A 16,472-nucleotide genomic window follows, 5' to 3' on the forward strand; every position below is an offset into this window, starting at 1 on the left:
TAACATTACTTTTTTCAAGATCCTGGTAATATTTATACTTAAAGGATGACATCATGGACTCCAGAAAATTCTGAGGTACACTACACATGCACCATAATTAAAGATTATTCACTAAATAAACTGATGCCTGGAAACAGGCAACAACAACAAAACTAACTCTTCTTCCTTCTCTTTTTCAGTCAATGAAAGTTGGAGTATCTTTGTTTAGTTGGCATACACTTATTCTAACTCTATGTTGTTTCCTATTGGACCACCATCAGTTTTGAGTTAAGGATTCAGCATGCCAGATGACATGTAAGCCTGAAGTACACACTCCTCCACAACTCTTCAAATTAAGATCTCTGCTATGATATTTTTAATTTTCAATGTCAATAGCCTGTTACCATTTATGGCTAGGAAGGAGTCTACCCTCTGTCCAGATTTAAAAGCAAGATCAAAATGGAAATTGAGTTCCAAACTTATTAACATGGTACCTTCCACTTAATCATGAGATCTATTTCTAGGCACTGAAATGCTTCAATGCAAATGCTTCAATGCCTTGCTACCTGATGAAAAGGAAGTTGAATACCTGCTACACTCCACAAAATCAGAACATACTGTCAACGAGGAATTCAGAAACACACACAACTCCCCAACAAACCCAGTTACATATTAGATCCAAAAGACTTAGCAATTATTTTTTCTGCTTATACATTACAGGAATTAATGAGGTTTTATCAAGAATGAATATATTTACCTTTAGGCCTCCTTTGTCATCTGGCAAGATCGGGACATTTAAGGATTGCCTACTTCTGGAACGAGGCAGAGATGATCTGTTGTTCACTTTATTCTTGTCTTTATCTACTTGCATGCATGCGGATGCCAGTAACCTTACAAGCTCTGTATCTAAAAGGAAGCAAATTAAGATAATGTTTGGCCTGTTTTGCTTTCCCAAATTACAACCGATGCACTGACATTTTCCCTGTAAATCACATATAAGTAGCAATTGATCTACCTCTCAAACACAAAGCAGATGAACCCCCAAACCTTTCTTTCTTGACCTATTTTCCCATGTCTTCTCTCCACAATTTGGGCTGCAGTTTTACCATCTCTCTAAAGGTTTTTATCAATATAAATAAGCATGCTACTCAGCTGGAATCAGTCATGTGTGACCAAGTGAACTGCCCTCTCTCACACTTTGTACAAGTTAAGAACAATATTGAGATGTTCCCTTTTCTCACCTGGCACAGAAGAGAGTAGAGAAAAATTAATATTCTTTCTTCAAGTGTAGGTTGCAGAAAGAAGTTCGAAAGTAAATCCCAAAGAGAAAGAAGATGTTCAGCCTGGACAATGAAGGGACTGAAAATAAATGGTAAGAAAAACATGGACAAAAAAGAAGTAAGAAAAAAAGTAAGAGGATGAAAAAAGAATAAGCATGACAGGAGACAGGAAAGCAAAAAAAATAAATTCTGTAAATCTGCATTTTGTACAGGAGTCAGGTAGGATTTTCAGAAAGGCAAAGAGAACTGAACAAGAGAGAAAGAAGTAGCGAGACAAACTATTCTGCTGCAGAAGTTAGGTCTAAAATAATTCTCTGTATTTATTATCTAAAATGTTGCACTATTAGTGATCTACCTTTGACATAGAAAACAATCTGCTAGTAACCATGACCACCATAAGGTGTAAATTCAGAGACTGCATAAGCAGTAATGGGTTTTGGCTTCAGATAAATCAATTCAGGTACCAAGGAAGATTAACAATAATAAATTATGTATGTAAAACAAATTGCAACAAAAAGTGAATGTGTTTCATTCAAGCCTCCCCAAAGCATGCTGTCTTGTCCTACAGCACTCCCACACAAACAACCTGAACCCTGAACCCTGAGGTGTGATTTATTCTCGCTGGAGGTTCCATCAGGAGTTCCCTAGTTCTGTTCCCACTGCGCTCTCTCTGTCCTGGCCCTTTGCTGGTCTTTGTCAAGGGGCAATTTCTACCTCCAGCTCATAGCTCTGTGCTAATGACACTACAGAATTCCAGTGCCCCCACAATCAAATGCCACACAGCTGGCTCTGGTGACACAAACAGCACAGTTTTCAAGCATCTTTAGAACCAAAAGCAAGAGGAATGCACGAAATCTGTTATCCCATAAACGTATACACTCATCTAACCAATTAACTGAACCCCAATCACTTTCAGACAGTGTCCTTTCTTGGTCCAGTCCAGCCTAGACATGAGAGGATACTTCCTAGCAACTGCAATGTATTTTCTAGATTGGAAGGAATGTATATTTGTTTATATTGTGCATTTCTCCACAGCATTTTGAAATAGCATACCTGGATCATTCAGCAGCATTATCAAGTCAAACGCTGTGTATCCATTTTTCGCACGAAGGTTAACATCAGCTCCTTGATTTAACAGATACTTTACAACATTTTTGTTTCTTTAAGGAAAGAAAAAAAGGCATTGATCACATTAAAGAACAAGTAAATGAAGAAAGAAGCACCCAATACTCTATTTGCAGCCTTTTATAACATTATTCCTGAATCAGAGATCAGTTTTACACATTCTACAAATAACTTAGTGTAAAATTTGTTCACAAGCTCTTCAAAAGCTCCCACAAGTCCTTTATCAGTCACGTTTACTCAGTATGACTTACATTAATCAACATGCAGAAAGTTAGCCTTAAAAACACCATTTGAGTATCAGCTTCCTAAGCTGATCCTTTGGAAGTGACTGCAATATGTTGCTAAACACCTTTCCAATGAAAGCCATTAATGCCTAGGGCAGAAAAGCAGATGGAATGACAAAGGACATTTCAGTAGTCATCACATGCCATCACTAAATCTTCAATACAACCTCGTTTTCACAGCTTGCACATTAAGAAATTGCATACAGAAAAGCCAAATTGACTGAAGATAACTTATAAACTTCAAACAGTACTTCACCTAATTACAGCTATAAATTTTATAATTGAGAGGGCACATCATCACTTCCCTGAGGTGTTTAAAATGCAAAAACAATCAGCATTAAATGCCAACCAACAAAAACACCTCCAACAAAACCTCCTCAAAGCTAGCTGCATAAAAGACATTCACCATCCTGCTCCAGTTAGCCCCTCTCCCCTCTGATACACCTGAGTAAATAAGCAGGACTAGCCTTGTGAGTTAAAAACAATACTTCAATTCAGCCTATGAAATAACTGAACAGAAAACAAAGCTAGGGAAAATATATTTAATATTAAAACTCTTTAACAGTGACCGACCTTGTATAAAATCAAACTTTGACATGCATCAGCAACACAGAGAAAAAACATTCTCAAGCACTAACAGGTAACTGCAAATTCTAATAATGAAGCTGAAAAATGGATCTCAACATCTCCACTTCAGAGCATCATTTCTTATTCAGATTAGATTTCCACTCCTGAACTCACTCCACACAAAATCAACCTGAAATGGAGGATGACTGTTACTCCTCTCTTCTAACAAAAATTCTGCTTATCCTCACCACAGCTCCTCTGAGTATTTCCTATTACTTTCCTACTCTTCTTTAGAACTATCATCCCTCCCTCCTGCTCTCCAGTCCTGCACCTTGTGAGCACACAGAGACATCACTTCTTAGTGCCTCTGGCTCAGAGAGACCTTGCCTGCTCCCTCCTTCAAGCCCTTCACACTACTGGTGGTCCTGAGAAAGGGTTAGCTGAGGCTCTGTGGAGCTCAAAGATTTCCAGATGTTATGAAAACTTGCAACTCTCCATGCTAAGAAAAAGGTTCAGATACAAAGTATAGAATTACAAGGATAAGTATTATGCACGCGAGGCGGCTTTACACACAAGGCTCTTGTATATTTCAAGTGCACTACCTCCACTTGTACTATGATTACTCATCACAGTAAAACTTAGCACAGCAACTCTACTTCTGCAGCCTTCATGCTGCTCTTCTATTGATCCAGATGTCCCTGGAGTCAGTCCTGCTGTCATTATTTACCTATGACAACATACAACACTGAGAGGGTTTCATAGCTGGCTGTGATGCTGCGATTATCTTGGGTGACTTGAGACATCTTTTATCCTTCATGGATAGCTCTAAGTTCCCAAGAAGTCACACTCTTATTTCCAGGACTGGGATGTCCTTCTGGTCTTTCCACTGAGCCAGTGTCCTTTAGACAGCTTTACTTAAGCATGAACAATATCAAACACTCCTTAAATTCCACTACCTCAAATGTTAAGCATATTAACAAAATTAACTTACAAAGTTTCAAATTTACAAAGTTGACTGATATATTAGGGAAAAGACTTTTCATAATCCCGTCCTCCAGTAAACTGAAGAGCCAGCATCTGAACACATGCAGGACTAACTCTTGTATGTGCTTCCACAAACAAGTACCTGAGTACCAGCAAGGGGACATGCTAGCAGCCCTGCCCATCACTTTGTGCTGGCTGCTCCTATTCCAGCAGTGCACTGTGTGACTGATGCTATGTGAAACAGCTGCACCAGAAAATCTGATCTTAGTGCACTTCTGTCACTACTATCAATAAAGGCCCCAAGAACTACTTCAGAAAAGTTTCACAAGGCAATGACAACTTGACCTCCTATTTTTCCTTTTTGTTGCATTTATACAGTCCAAGCAGATCTGCTGACTAAAAAAAAAATCAGGTGTCGAATACCTGCCTTTATACAATTAATGTACTACCACTTAAGAGAACCTTCACCTTGCTGCAGGCCTTATCTACAACAAAGAAAAGTTCACCTTCCAGAACTGAATATCCTGTATTCAAACAGTGTTATAGATATCACATGTGAAGTACCAGCCAGGGCAATTTCTGAGGTCTGACTCCCAAGCAGCTACTTAGATTTACGAAGGAGCTTTACAGAAAATGAAATTATTTTGGCTGCATTTCCAAAAACTCGATGAAAACTAAAGGCTGAACAGAAGAACACAGAAATGGTTTTACAACTGGAAAATGTGGTACATGGAAAGCTGATTGCCTTGAAGTTTCACAACTTCATGTAGACTTACAACCCTGGCAGGAGGGGTGATAGAATCTTTCACAATACTGAAAAACATCAAAGGATGGAAGCTGAAGTATGCACCAAGGCTCCTGGGGACTGCCTGGAGCACCATGTTCCCAGTACTTACTAAGCTTGCTTCAGGTTCCCAAATGCTTTACCCATTCTAAAATCCAAACATCACAGAATCACAGAATAACCTGAGTTAGAAGGGACCCACAAGGGCAGTTGAATTCAAGACTGTAGAATCCCTGCACAGCACTATCCCCAAGAGTCACACCATGTCTCTGAGCGCTTTGATCCAACACTCCTTGAACTCTGTCAGGCCTGGTGCTGTGACCACTTCCCTGGGGAGCGCCTTCCAGCGCCAAACCACTCTCTAAGCGAAGAACTTTTTTCTAATACCCAACCTAAACCTCGCCTTGACACTTCTGGCCATTCCCTCGGGTCCTGTCACTGATCACCACAGAGAAGATGTCAATGCCTGTCCCTCCTCTTCCCCCCATGACGAAGTTATAGATGGCAATGAGTTTTCCTCTCAGACTCATCTCCTCCAGGCTGAACAGGCAAGTGACCTCAGCCATTCCTCACACAGCTTCCCCTCAAGGCCCTCCACCATCTGTGTTACCCTCCTGTGGACATTCTCTAATAGTTTAATGTCTTTCTCATACTATGGTGATTAAAACATGATTCAGATCTGCTCCAAAAAGCTGAGGGCAGCGCAAGAGTCATGAGAAACTGAGGTCATGAGTCTCTTAATTTTTTTTAAGACCTCTCTGCTTCTACAGTCAGTATCAAAGAGGATTTTTTCTATTGGGATGTAAGAAAAATTAAACTTCTTTACTGCTAGACACAAAGAGAGCACATGTCTTACCCATGGTACGTGGCCTGCATTAGTGCTGTCCAGCCATGAACATTATCCTGCTTATCAATATCAGCCTTTTTCTCAACGAGGAACTGAACAAGGGGCAGCTGTCCAGTTACAGCCGCAATCATTAAAGGAGATGCACCATCAACAGTGGTAACATTAACCTGACTCAGATCTTCATCAATGATGTCTTTAACCAGCTGAAAGTTTCCTGTAAAACAGTGATAAAACATAATCTAAATGTTAGTTAATTAGTACATCTTTCCAGCTGACATAAAACTGCATGAGGCACTGTATTTTCCTCATTTTCTCTACCTGTACACTTATGGCGCAATCCCATTATAATAATTATTTTCTGAAATGAACGACTAAGGAAGGTTGTATAAACTGCAGTGCATCCTGCATGTGAAAACACAAAAAGGGAATATTTCTATTAAATTGCCGTAAGATGATGTCCTGCAAGGAAAATTGATGATGCTCAGGCACCATTATTTTTCCTTCAAAGGCTGCACTCACAGAAAATAAATTATTTTAGAATCAAAGTAGGTGGGTACAAAGGCACTCTGAAAGGTGATGGAGGTCATACCTTGCCTTAAACAGGTAGAAAAATGCCTTGTCTCACACTGACTGGTAAGTTCCTCTTACAAAGATAGTTCACTGATTCTAAAAACTTTTACTGATAGAATTCCACAACCTCAACGGTGTTTATTTCAGTGCTCAGCTTTCTTATATTCTGAATTTTTTTTCTGTCTCCAGTATTCGAACTACGCCTCCAACACAAAATTTCCCTACTCCTTGCTTAAGAGTAAAATCATTTGTTGTCATTAGTCTGCTTTACAGTTCCTTAAAAGTTAATCTAATTTTCAGGTTTCCACATAAAGGAGCTGGAAGTCACTTGAGTTCTTGCCTAGATTACAAAAAGCAGTATGAAATATGTTACTGATTATATTTGAACAAGGTTGAGGGTTTTTTCCTAAATCTTGAAGTAGGGCTGCTTTTACAGAACGTATGAGGTAGTCAGGATTGCCTTTAACAGAGAGCCTAAGCTCACCTACATCCTTTTTGCTGTCCTATGGCAGGCAAAACCAGGGAAGAAGACAAAGGAAAAAAAAGATCTCTGTGATTGTGTGTACTACCACAGGTACAGGGGCAAGAACAAGCAAATCAGCAACTTCCATGCAAATGGAAAAATTTTCACCTTTAATAAAACCCTTCAGATGGTAAACTGCTTCACAGCATAGGCTGCTTTCAACTCAATCACAAGCATGAACATTTTCCTTGGAAAGTCGTTAAGAATCCCAGACAAACCCTGCAGCCACTTGAATGCACTCACTGAAACTCACACCCACCAATGCCACTCAGCTAATTTCTTGGAACAGGACTACTTTTGGTATGTTCCGATTTGGCAAAAGACAGCGGGTGGGTTTTATAACACAGACTCACGGCAAACTGTTAAACAGAAACCCTGGAACCTACAGAGACACGTACAGAATGTCCTCTGAACCCTGGACACTCCTTAACCTAGTGAGTTGCTTTTTTAACAGGGCTGCCATCCATAGCTAAATTAAAAAAAAAAAACCAAAACTCAGTGTGCTGACCAGTATTCATTTGGCCCCTCCTATGCTACTTCTTCTGACCCAGCACTAACATCTGTAAATCTCAAAAATCACAGGGGTACAAGAAGAGCACATGATCACTCTAAAAATCTAACAGACTTGAGGCTTTCCCAGGAAGATGTTTTGGTAGCTCACATGTGAAGAGCAGGAACAGAAAAATCATGTTTCCCACACTAGCAAACAGACATGCTCTGAAGTTAGAAAAACTAGACAGGGTGGAAGAATCATGACAGTACTCACCCATTTTCAAAGCATGAAAGACATCAGGTTGCCTCTTTTCTGCATCTGAAAGAAATATAAACATTTATATTAGCAATAAAAAAAATACCAAAAGTCTCTAGTAGAATTTTTATACAAAAAACTATTAAAAATTTAAAGTATTATAAAACATATGTTTAGGCATATACTGAATAAGAACAAAGAAAGTATTGACAAGTTCTGTATTACCTTTGGGAAGAATGAATCACCTGTATAGTTCTCTGAGCAGAGCTAAAGCTAGAAACTATAATAAGGCACCAGCACAGGCTTTTCAATTTCCATTCTCCATCAGGATATTGTATTTGGAAACTCTTTTTTTCCTGCCTGGAAGTCTAAAATATCCCCTACAGAATTACAGTATGGCTTTGTGGCCTGGTAAAATCACCTGTACAACAGTGAACACTCAAATTGTATGGGATTATTTTGAAAGGTGACTCAAAAGGAGTTTTACAAGCTGCCCCAGTTTTATTTCCTCTTGAGTATTTCCAGGTTAATTTGTAAAGGTCACAAAAATAATAGTGTCAATTTAACTACGCAGCTTGTTATTTGTGAATTAATATTCTTCAGCTCCCAGATAATCATCCCCATAATAAGAACTGTAATTATTACAAATTGTAATACTTTGAGCGAAGAATCATTCTTTTTACATGGATTCACAGTGCTTTGAAAATTCTGACACTATATAGATGAGAAAAAAATAGTGACATATTTTTCACCTTCCACTCATGCCAGAAAATACCATCCTCTATCCTCGAAATTATTATGGACAAATTATTACTACAGAATCAATGGGGTAACAAAATTTTATGAAAAACAAGGAGACACTGAGAGATTTCGTGAGCCAATTCTGGCATTTTTATGAAATACAGAAAAGGTTTATGTTCACAGCTTTACTCCAAAGGAAGTCACCATAATATGCTGAACAAAAGGAATTGCTGAAAATTCCAAAATACTCCAAGAAACTCTTATTTTAAGACCAGGAAAGAGAGTGATGCGTCCTACATTTTCTCCTGATTCAGAAACTGCTCTTATAGAAGGAACTGTGTGTATGAGCTCACCACTGCAAAACAGATTTCAAAAGACTAGTTTAGGAAAGGACCAGGCTCCATTCTTGTAATGTGAAAACCCTGGAGGAGAGGCAGCTTCAGGGAGCAGGAGACCATGAGAAGATGCCAGAAGGAAAGACTGTGATCTGAGTAGAGCCTAAGTAAGGACAGGGACAGAAGGCAGGTAACACTTAAGCCATTCCAGGCAGTAAATTTGCTGCTGAGAACAGCTGTGGGAAGAGAGCTGCTTTCTCCTAGGAGGCAATTCACCCTATCTATGGCAATGAAAGAAGCAAAAGTTTCTTCTTTCCTGTCTTCCATATGACAGAAATGATCTTTCTTCTTCACAAGATATTCAAGACTCCAGCGCTAGGAGGAAACTTGAAGTGTGGTTAAAAACCAATGCAGAAATTTGTGTGGAAGAAAAATGTTTTTACTCCTCCCTCTGCCCAAATGAGTTACTACCCTCCTGATGATGGAAATTCCCCCTCAGCAGAGGTGACAAACATCCATCTGCTTTAAAGCAAGTCCAGTCCTCTCACTTAAACAGAATCCTTCAATACTTTAAGTTGAGGCCAACTCTGCCTGAACATACATCCTGTATATGCAAACACATGGACACTCATGAATTCCATGGATCGCTGATTCTGTATATTGTAAGCAACTGATGCCTGTTCCTCAAGGTCATGACCAAACATCTACAATCAATCAGTCCTGCCTGGCAGCATGGCTGGATGAAAGCTCTAGAGTTCCAACTTAACCTATAAGTCAATCACACCTTCTCTACAACAGAAACAGATGTCTGATTTTTGTTCTTACTTCTTCAAGTACAAGGGAAGCTTGACCTGCAGAAATGACACCAAATGTAGACAACAGTTTTGGACATGTCCATACGGCAGTGGAAAATGATCTTTCTAGAGCTAGCCACATCCTTATCTTTCATACCAAACAGTACAAAGCTGGAAAATCCAGCTCTTCCAAACTCTCTTGTTAAGCACTTCCCAGTGCTGGCTTGCATAAATATCTTGAAAAGTGTCCCCAAAACAGCCACATACAGACAGGAATCTTATCCTGCTAACATGGAAAAAATTTGCTGAAGTTGGGCACTTGTACCTCAGCTGAAGTAGGTGTGCCTGCTCCAACATTTTCAAAATCCAGCTGCAAATTACAAAGAACCTCATGCCCACACAAAATAAGCTCCTCAATTTCTAAAGTGAAACACAAAGTAACATTCCATACCTGCCTGAGGCCTAATCGTTGTGAGAGATTCCAAATAGTCCTTCATGTCTTTGTGTTTGAAGCCAACAGAGATTTCAAAAGGTGTTTTATGTAGTACATTCAAGTGATCAGGGTTGGCACCTTTCTCCACGAGCTGCTGTGCCATGCTCACCTTTCCACTAACAGCTGCCAGCATTAAAGGGCTCCAGCCCATTGTCTTTATGGTGTAGTTACAATCAGCTCCCCACTCTAGCAACAGATGCACCACTGCCTCATGTCCATGCTGAGCAGCTGCCATCAGTGGAGTGATATCAGGAAGGTCATCTCTGCTGCTGTTAAGTACATTTGTGCTAAAATGGTCGTAATTGTCCACAAAAGCTCCAGATTCCAGCAACAATTTCACCATGCTGACATGACCGCCTCTGGAGGCCATTGTGAGGACACTGGCTCCTAACTTGTTCTGTGCATTGAGATCAGCACCATTCTCCAGCAAGATGTGGGCCACGCTTAGATGTCCAAACCTTGGAGGAAAGAGACACAACGGAGAATTAACACCTTGGACTGCAAAAACCAACATCCTCCGAACCTAGAAAACTTCATTACCAAATTTGCCAATTGACTAATACATACACTGTGAGGAATCATACAAGCATCTCTGAATGTGACAATGGGCACCTTGCTGGAGAAGACCACTCATCAGCCGAGGACTGTAAACAAAACCATTCCACATGCACCAGTGACTGTGCTCATAAAGCAGGCACCTATCAAAGAGGATGGTCTGCTCAAAGCAGCAAAATGCCAGCCTCATTTTCTGCTGCAGGCCACCAAGGCACCAACTCATAACTTCCACAAACCAGTGTCACTTTCAGGCTCTTTTTCCACAGATGTATCCCATTAACAGATCAAAGCCAGTTTGTTTCCAGAGATCTTTATTAAGTACCATCATTACTACTGAACAACTGGAGTAAAAACTGTAGCGTCAGTGCTAACTAAGGAAGAAAAACACCATTTTATCAACTGGAGAGTCAGTCTTCTATATTTGCATTATCCCTTGTTTTCTAGTTGTGAACCATCAATGAACTCCCACAATATAAGAAGACTTAGGGATTACAGATGTGTCCATGAAGCTCAGAGAAGAACACGGTGAGTGGCCATGACTGTTGTAAAGTTAGCTGAACTTCCCTCAACACCAAGGGGACCAGAGAGGACCAAGAGAAATGGCTTACCAGCAGAGTGGGACAACTGGCCATGTGAATGGCCTTCCCTAAAACAATCAATGGAAATTATTCTGCTCCTCGGTCACACACACCAGCATGGGGGGAAGCATCAACACAGTTCAGCCCAACACCAAGCACCAAAATGAAATTAAGTGTTAAAAAAGTAAGGTGCTTGAATTGGCTTCCAGCCAGTTATTCCTTCCTGATAATTGGGAATACCCAGTGCGTAAGTTGACAAAAGCAGGCAGACAGAACAACCACAAACTCACTCAGCTAGAATGCAAAGAGTAAATTTACTTGTTACCTCATGAACCTGGGGACCCCCAAAGCAACACACAGGCAGACATACACAAGTGGAGAAGCAGGCACCATAACCAGTTCATGCTAAAGGACCAATGGCCTGCAGTTCACACAAGACTTATCAAGAATTATTCCTGGCTCCAAGGTCACTTGAGTGATTTACAATCCTCCTCAACAGTCTTGAGGTTTTTAACCCATTCCTTCCAACACCCAGCACTGTGATGATGAGCATACAGGGACATGTAACAGGTGTGCCAAGGTGTCTTGTGATTCAACTGTCTGTTGCAGTTGCTATGTCAGGCTTGCGCTATGATTTCAAGACACTGCTGTATTACAAGGCTAAATTAAAACCCTGTGTAATATTAAGTCTCTGCCAAGAAAGAAATATGGCACCAAACCCTCCTTGTGTGAAATATCTACAAGAACTTGGTCAGAGTACTGAACTCTGACACCAGCTTTACCAGAAACCTAGCTTTGATATCGCTTGACTATCAGAGGCTCAGCTAGTTTGTCAGTAAGCAAAAGGCAATCAGACAAGCAGGAGGTTGGGGTTAGGGTTGCCAATTATCAGTGAGAAAATGGCAACCCCATATTTTAATAAATATAATACCTTGACAAGATGTGTGCATCATGCTCTTGTTGCAGGCATCATGCACTACTGCATGCTCATGCATGTTGTGGTTAGCACAACCCAACTTTGACCCTGAAGGCAACTTCTGTACATGACAGCAAAGCAAACCTTAGTCGAGGAAACCCCAGAGAATGCTACTGACCACTTAAAGCAACCACAGCCTCAAAGTCCTTTGTTTCCTTCCAGAGAGTATACAGTGGCAGGAGGAAGCCTCTGGAGCTTGTGTACTCCCTAAATCTACCCTGTACCTTCACTGCATCACCTCAGTAGAGCCTGCAACCCCTGCACACAGTTAATTTTATGCATATATGCTACCTCCTGTCCAGCTGCAATAGAGTTAATCACAGCCAGAAAATGAAACAGCTACCTAAGTCTGAAGCCTACCTTTGTACAAACACCAGGCTTCCTTTCTGGTTATCCATTAAAAAGAAGAGAAAATATGCTCTTTTACTTTACACTTTTCAGCAATATATACAACACTTTTCAAATGTCAGCCAGTAATTTCTTGAAATCAGTGAGAGTGTTTTAGTCATCTGACTTTATTGTTTTTAGGGAATGAGCGTATGGTTTTCATTAAGGGGAAAAAAAATCTGTTTCTGCAATTTTTTCCTTTTCTTTAAACCTTCATAAAATAACTAAATTGTTGAACCTTGTTCTTCCTTGTTCTTACTGGGAAACCAGCTGTGTGACTCATTCTTTGGGAACTTTCTATGGCCATTAATTGAAAAGAGAAAGGTTGACTTTGAAACAGATTATTTTCTTCCAAGTATTTTGAAGTTATGAAATTAAAAAAAAAAAACAACAAGCCAACAAAAAACCCAAACAAACAACCCCCCCCCCCAAAAAAAAAAAAAAAAACAGAAAAAAAACCAAACCAAAACACCACCAGAATAAATAAAGACAAGCACCAACCCCAGCAGTGGCAACACGGGAACCTCCCACGGCCCAGCAGTGGGTTACACAGAGGAGAGCATCACCGATGCACAAAACAAGCGTTGTGTCATTACAAACCCTCAGCAATGATTTTCCCTAGCCTCTGGCAAGCTACCTCGGCACACATGGGCAAACTAAGAGAAATTGTTTCAGTTCGCTTCAGTATGTCTTACATCACACGTAGTTTTCAACAAGACACACAGATTAAAAAAAAAAAAAAAAACAAACAAAACAACACAAAACCAAAAAAACCCATGGAAAATTAAGTAAGGCTACGTGCATATACCTATTGTCACAGAGGAGAGCAGTGTTTCGTGTTCACGTTAGCTCCAATTTTGCGCTGGCTAAACCAAGGAACAGCAAGCAGCGCTTCAAATACCACATTCTCAACATGGAAAGTTTCTAATGCCCCATGACAACACTTAGCCTACTCTACACGGGACAGCCCCTCCTCACCCCCGCCCAGGGACGGGAACAGGCGACCGCTCCGATCCCCGGGACAACTCAGGGCTCCGCTGGCACCAACCCACCGCGGCCCTCAACATGGCGCCCGCCCTCTCTCCCACGCTGGCTCGCCCGGAGCTCCCCGGCGCCCTCCCTCGGCCCGGGGACCGCGGTTCGGAGAGCGAGGGAGCCGAGCGCCCGCGGCAGCCGGGGGGCGGGGAAGGCAGAGCCCCGGCGGCCCTCCCTCCCTTCCCCGCCCCGGGGCTGCCGCCGACTAGGCCGGCGCTCCGCGGCGAAGAGGGATGGCGGTGGGAGACCCGCACCTCGGCTCTGATCCCTCCCTCCCTCTCTCCCGTACCTGGCCGCTTGCATGAGGGGGCTCCATCCGTAGTGGTTCCTGCTCTGCACCGAGGCGCCCTTCCGCAGCAGGAACCGCACCAGCTGCTCATGCCCCCCGGCCGCGGCGAACTGCAGCCCCGTGTTGCCCGCCTCGTCCGTGCAGTCCACGGGCACGGCGGGGCTCGGCGGGGACGACGCTTCGCCGCGGGGCTCCGCCGCCGTCTCCTCGGGGCCGCACGACGAGGAGGAGGGGGCCGCGGGGTCGCCGCCGCCGCCTCCGGGCAGCCCCAGGAGGCGTCGGGCGGTCTCGCAGTCGCCCTGCTCGCAGGCGCGGAGGAAGAGCTGGACCTGCGGGGGCACCCCGCTCTCCCCCATGGGCAGCGCTGCCGGGCCCCGAGCGGCTCGGCCGGCCGCGACCGCCCCTCCGCCGCCGGGAAGGCAGCGGGGAGGAGGGGACTCGGCCGGCAGGAGGAGGCCGGCCCAGGGCGGCCGCAGCGCCCTGGCCGCTCTCGCACGGCGTGAAGGGGGAGCCGGGCTGGGCCGCGCTCCTCGGAGCCGGCGAGGGTTGTCCCAGCCTGGGTCGGGGGTCTCGGCGCCTCTCCTGCCCCGCTGGCAGCCCCAGTGGTGTCCCTCCGCCTCGGCCAGGCAGCGCCGGTGTCCTCACGGCTCCTGCCCCCACGCCAGGGATTTCTGCGCTCTGGCCTGCGGCCGTTCCGCGCCGTTACTGGCTGCCGCACATTAAATGTCCCCGCATTGCGTGTCTCTGTGCCCGCGATCATGGCAGCATGGGGCTTATTCCTTCGCTTATTTTCACCTGACACAACAATTCCTTTTTCTTGCTTCACAGCGCGACTTCCTACAGCCTGGCGCGGTCTCTCTGTCAGCCCCGCTCCGTGTACCCGTTACTCCAGCCTTTACTTACACCGTCCTACTTTATGACTCCTTTAGCTCCAAAGCGGTGTCTCTCTTCAATGAAATACAGGACTCAAAGTTCACTCTTTTCCCCTACAAACACTCGTTTCCCATCTCCTGACAGCGCTGATTAGTCTTTCAGTTTAAAATCTTTGTACATAAAATGCGAATTTCTTGTGTGTCTTCTCTTCAGTTTCAGCCCCCCAGGAAATCCTGAAATATCTTCTAGGTTAAACTGATTTTACAACATCTAAAGCAAAGCAAAAAAGAAAAGAAAAATCTTGAACTTCTTAACTCAAATGATATCATGTTGTGTCCCTATCTATAAAATCAGTGACTTCAATGGCAACACAGGGCACTTGTTATGGAATGGAGAGTTTGGGGATGAGAAGACTAGGAAAACTTAAAAGGAGTGTAATACCACTAAGTCAAATACCACTAAAATGTAGCCATCCCCTGGTTTTAGGCAGTGGCATTCTTATCTTCCAAGTTACACAGCTTTTTGGCTGTGATACAATGGCAAATCCAGATTGCCAGATCATCATGGCAAAGGGCCAAACTTATTACACTTAGAGAAAGTCTACAGCAAACAAGAATCTTGGCTGTGGTTATGGACACTTTTCCTTTGGGAAAGTACCATTCATTAAAAAAAATGCATACTTATCATTACAGAAATAATAGAACAATTTCCTGGACAGGACACGTATTCAGGGATACTTCTTTCATTATAGATAGCATGTAGAATATTTAACTCATGTTGAATATTTAAGCATGTATCATCTACATTTATGTTAAATAATTTTCTTAAGCATAAAGGAGCTTACAGTGGCCATCAGCAGAATGAAGATGCATGGATAAGAAGAATTTTGGTCCAGCCAAAACAGCTTACAGCCATTCTTGCATTATAACAGTATGAGAAGCTTGCTGTTGTCAATAAAGCTGGATGGTGCAATTGACTCTTTTTAAGATTTCAGAGCCTGGAAGAAGGGAATGGCAAGAGTGATTAATACAATACATTATTCTTGATGGAAGAAAATTGGGTCATACTTACCATATCAAAGTGCCTGCTCGGATATTGTCAAATTAGTGACAGGATCACTCCAGTTTATCTTTGAGATAAGCTACTCAACATGTTGATCCTACCAATTTATGTTATGTAGCTGATGGTTATGCTATCAATTCTACTAATGGTTTGAAATGGCAGACAAAAATATCATGAATGGAATTAGAAGCCTATCAGCAAAAGATGCAACGCTTATTTTAAGAAGTTTATAAGACATAGGAAATATTTGATGGGGTTTAAAAAATGAGAGGGAAAATTATTTGTTCTGAATTCTGCTGCTGTCATCTGATGGTCATTATCGTCTTCAGTTGGCATCCTAGGCATTTATACTGGTATGATCACTCAGGGATTTCTGTCACTGACTGATGACCAAGGCAAGGAAAAATAATCAGATTTCTTCTGAAATTAATAAACTGCTATGGAATATTCTCCTGGATGATGCAGTACAAAGCTCTTTAGAAAATACAGGACTTGATTTCTTCACCAATGAAAGAACAACCTAAGCCTTTCAAACAGTTCATTAGGATAAGAGAATGGAGAAAGCTTAGTTTGGAAGATAAGATGGGACAAAATAAAACCAAGATTCTCTGTGTGTTAATTGTTCAGAAGATTTGTCCAAACTGCATCTTTCTCCAGTCAGTG

General features: G+C 42.3%; 1 protein-coding gene across 2 annotated transcripts in view; it reads right to left on the reverse strand.

The window, feature by feature from the left end:
• The window catches only part of ANKS6 (ankyrin repeat and sterile alpha motif domain containing 6), a 40,536-nt gene extending 26,306 nt beyond the window's left edge, over positions 1-14,230 (reverse strand). For both annotated transcript variants that reach the window (XM_059485514.1, XM_059485507.1), the window contains exons 1-6: positions 13,875-14,230; positions 10,013-10,512; positions 7,710-7,754; positions 5,860-6,064; positions 2,313-2,419; positions 737-885 (exon numbers count right to left, since the gene is read on the reverse strand). In XM_059485514.1, coding sequence (XP_059341497.1) covers positions 737-885; positions 2,313-2,419; positions 5,860-6,064; positions 7,710-7,754; positions 10,013-10,512; positions 13,875-14,230 — 1,362 coding nt within the window. The remainder of the gene's footprint in view (positions 1-736; positions 886-2,312; positions 2,420-5,859; positions 6,065-7,709; positions 7,755-10,012; positions 10,513-13,874) is intronic.
• Between the last annotated feature and the right edge of the window lie 2,242 nt (positions 14,231-16,472).

The sequence above is a fragment of the Ammospiza nelsoni genome, chromosome 1 (assembly GCF_027579445.1).
Source record: "Ammospiza nelsoni isolate bAmmNel1 chromosome 1, bAmmNel1.pri, whole genome shotgun sequence".
Lineage (NCBI taxonomy): Eukaryota > Metazoa > Chordata > Aves > Passeriformes > Passerellidae > Ammospiza > Ammospiza nelsoni.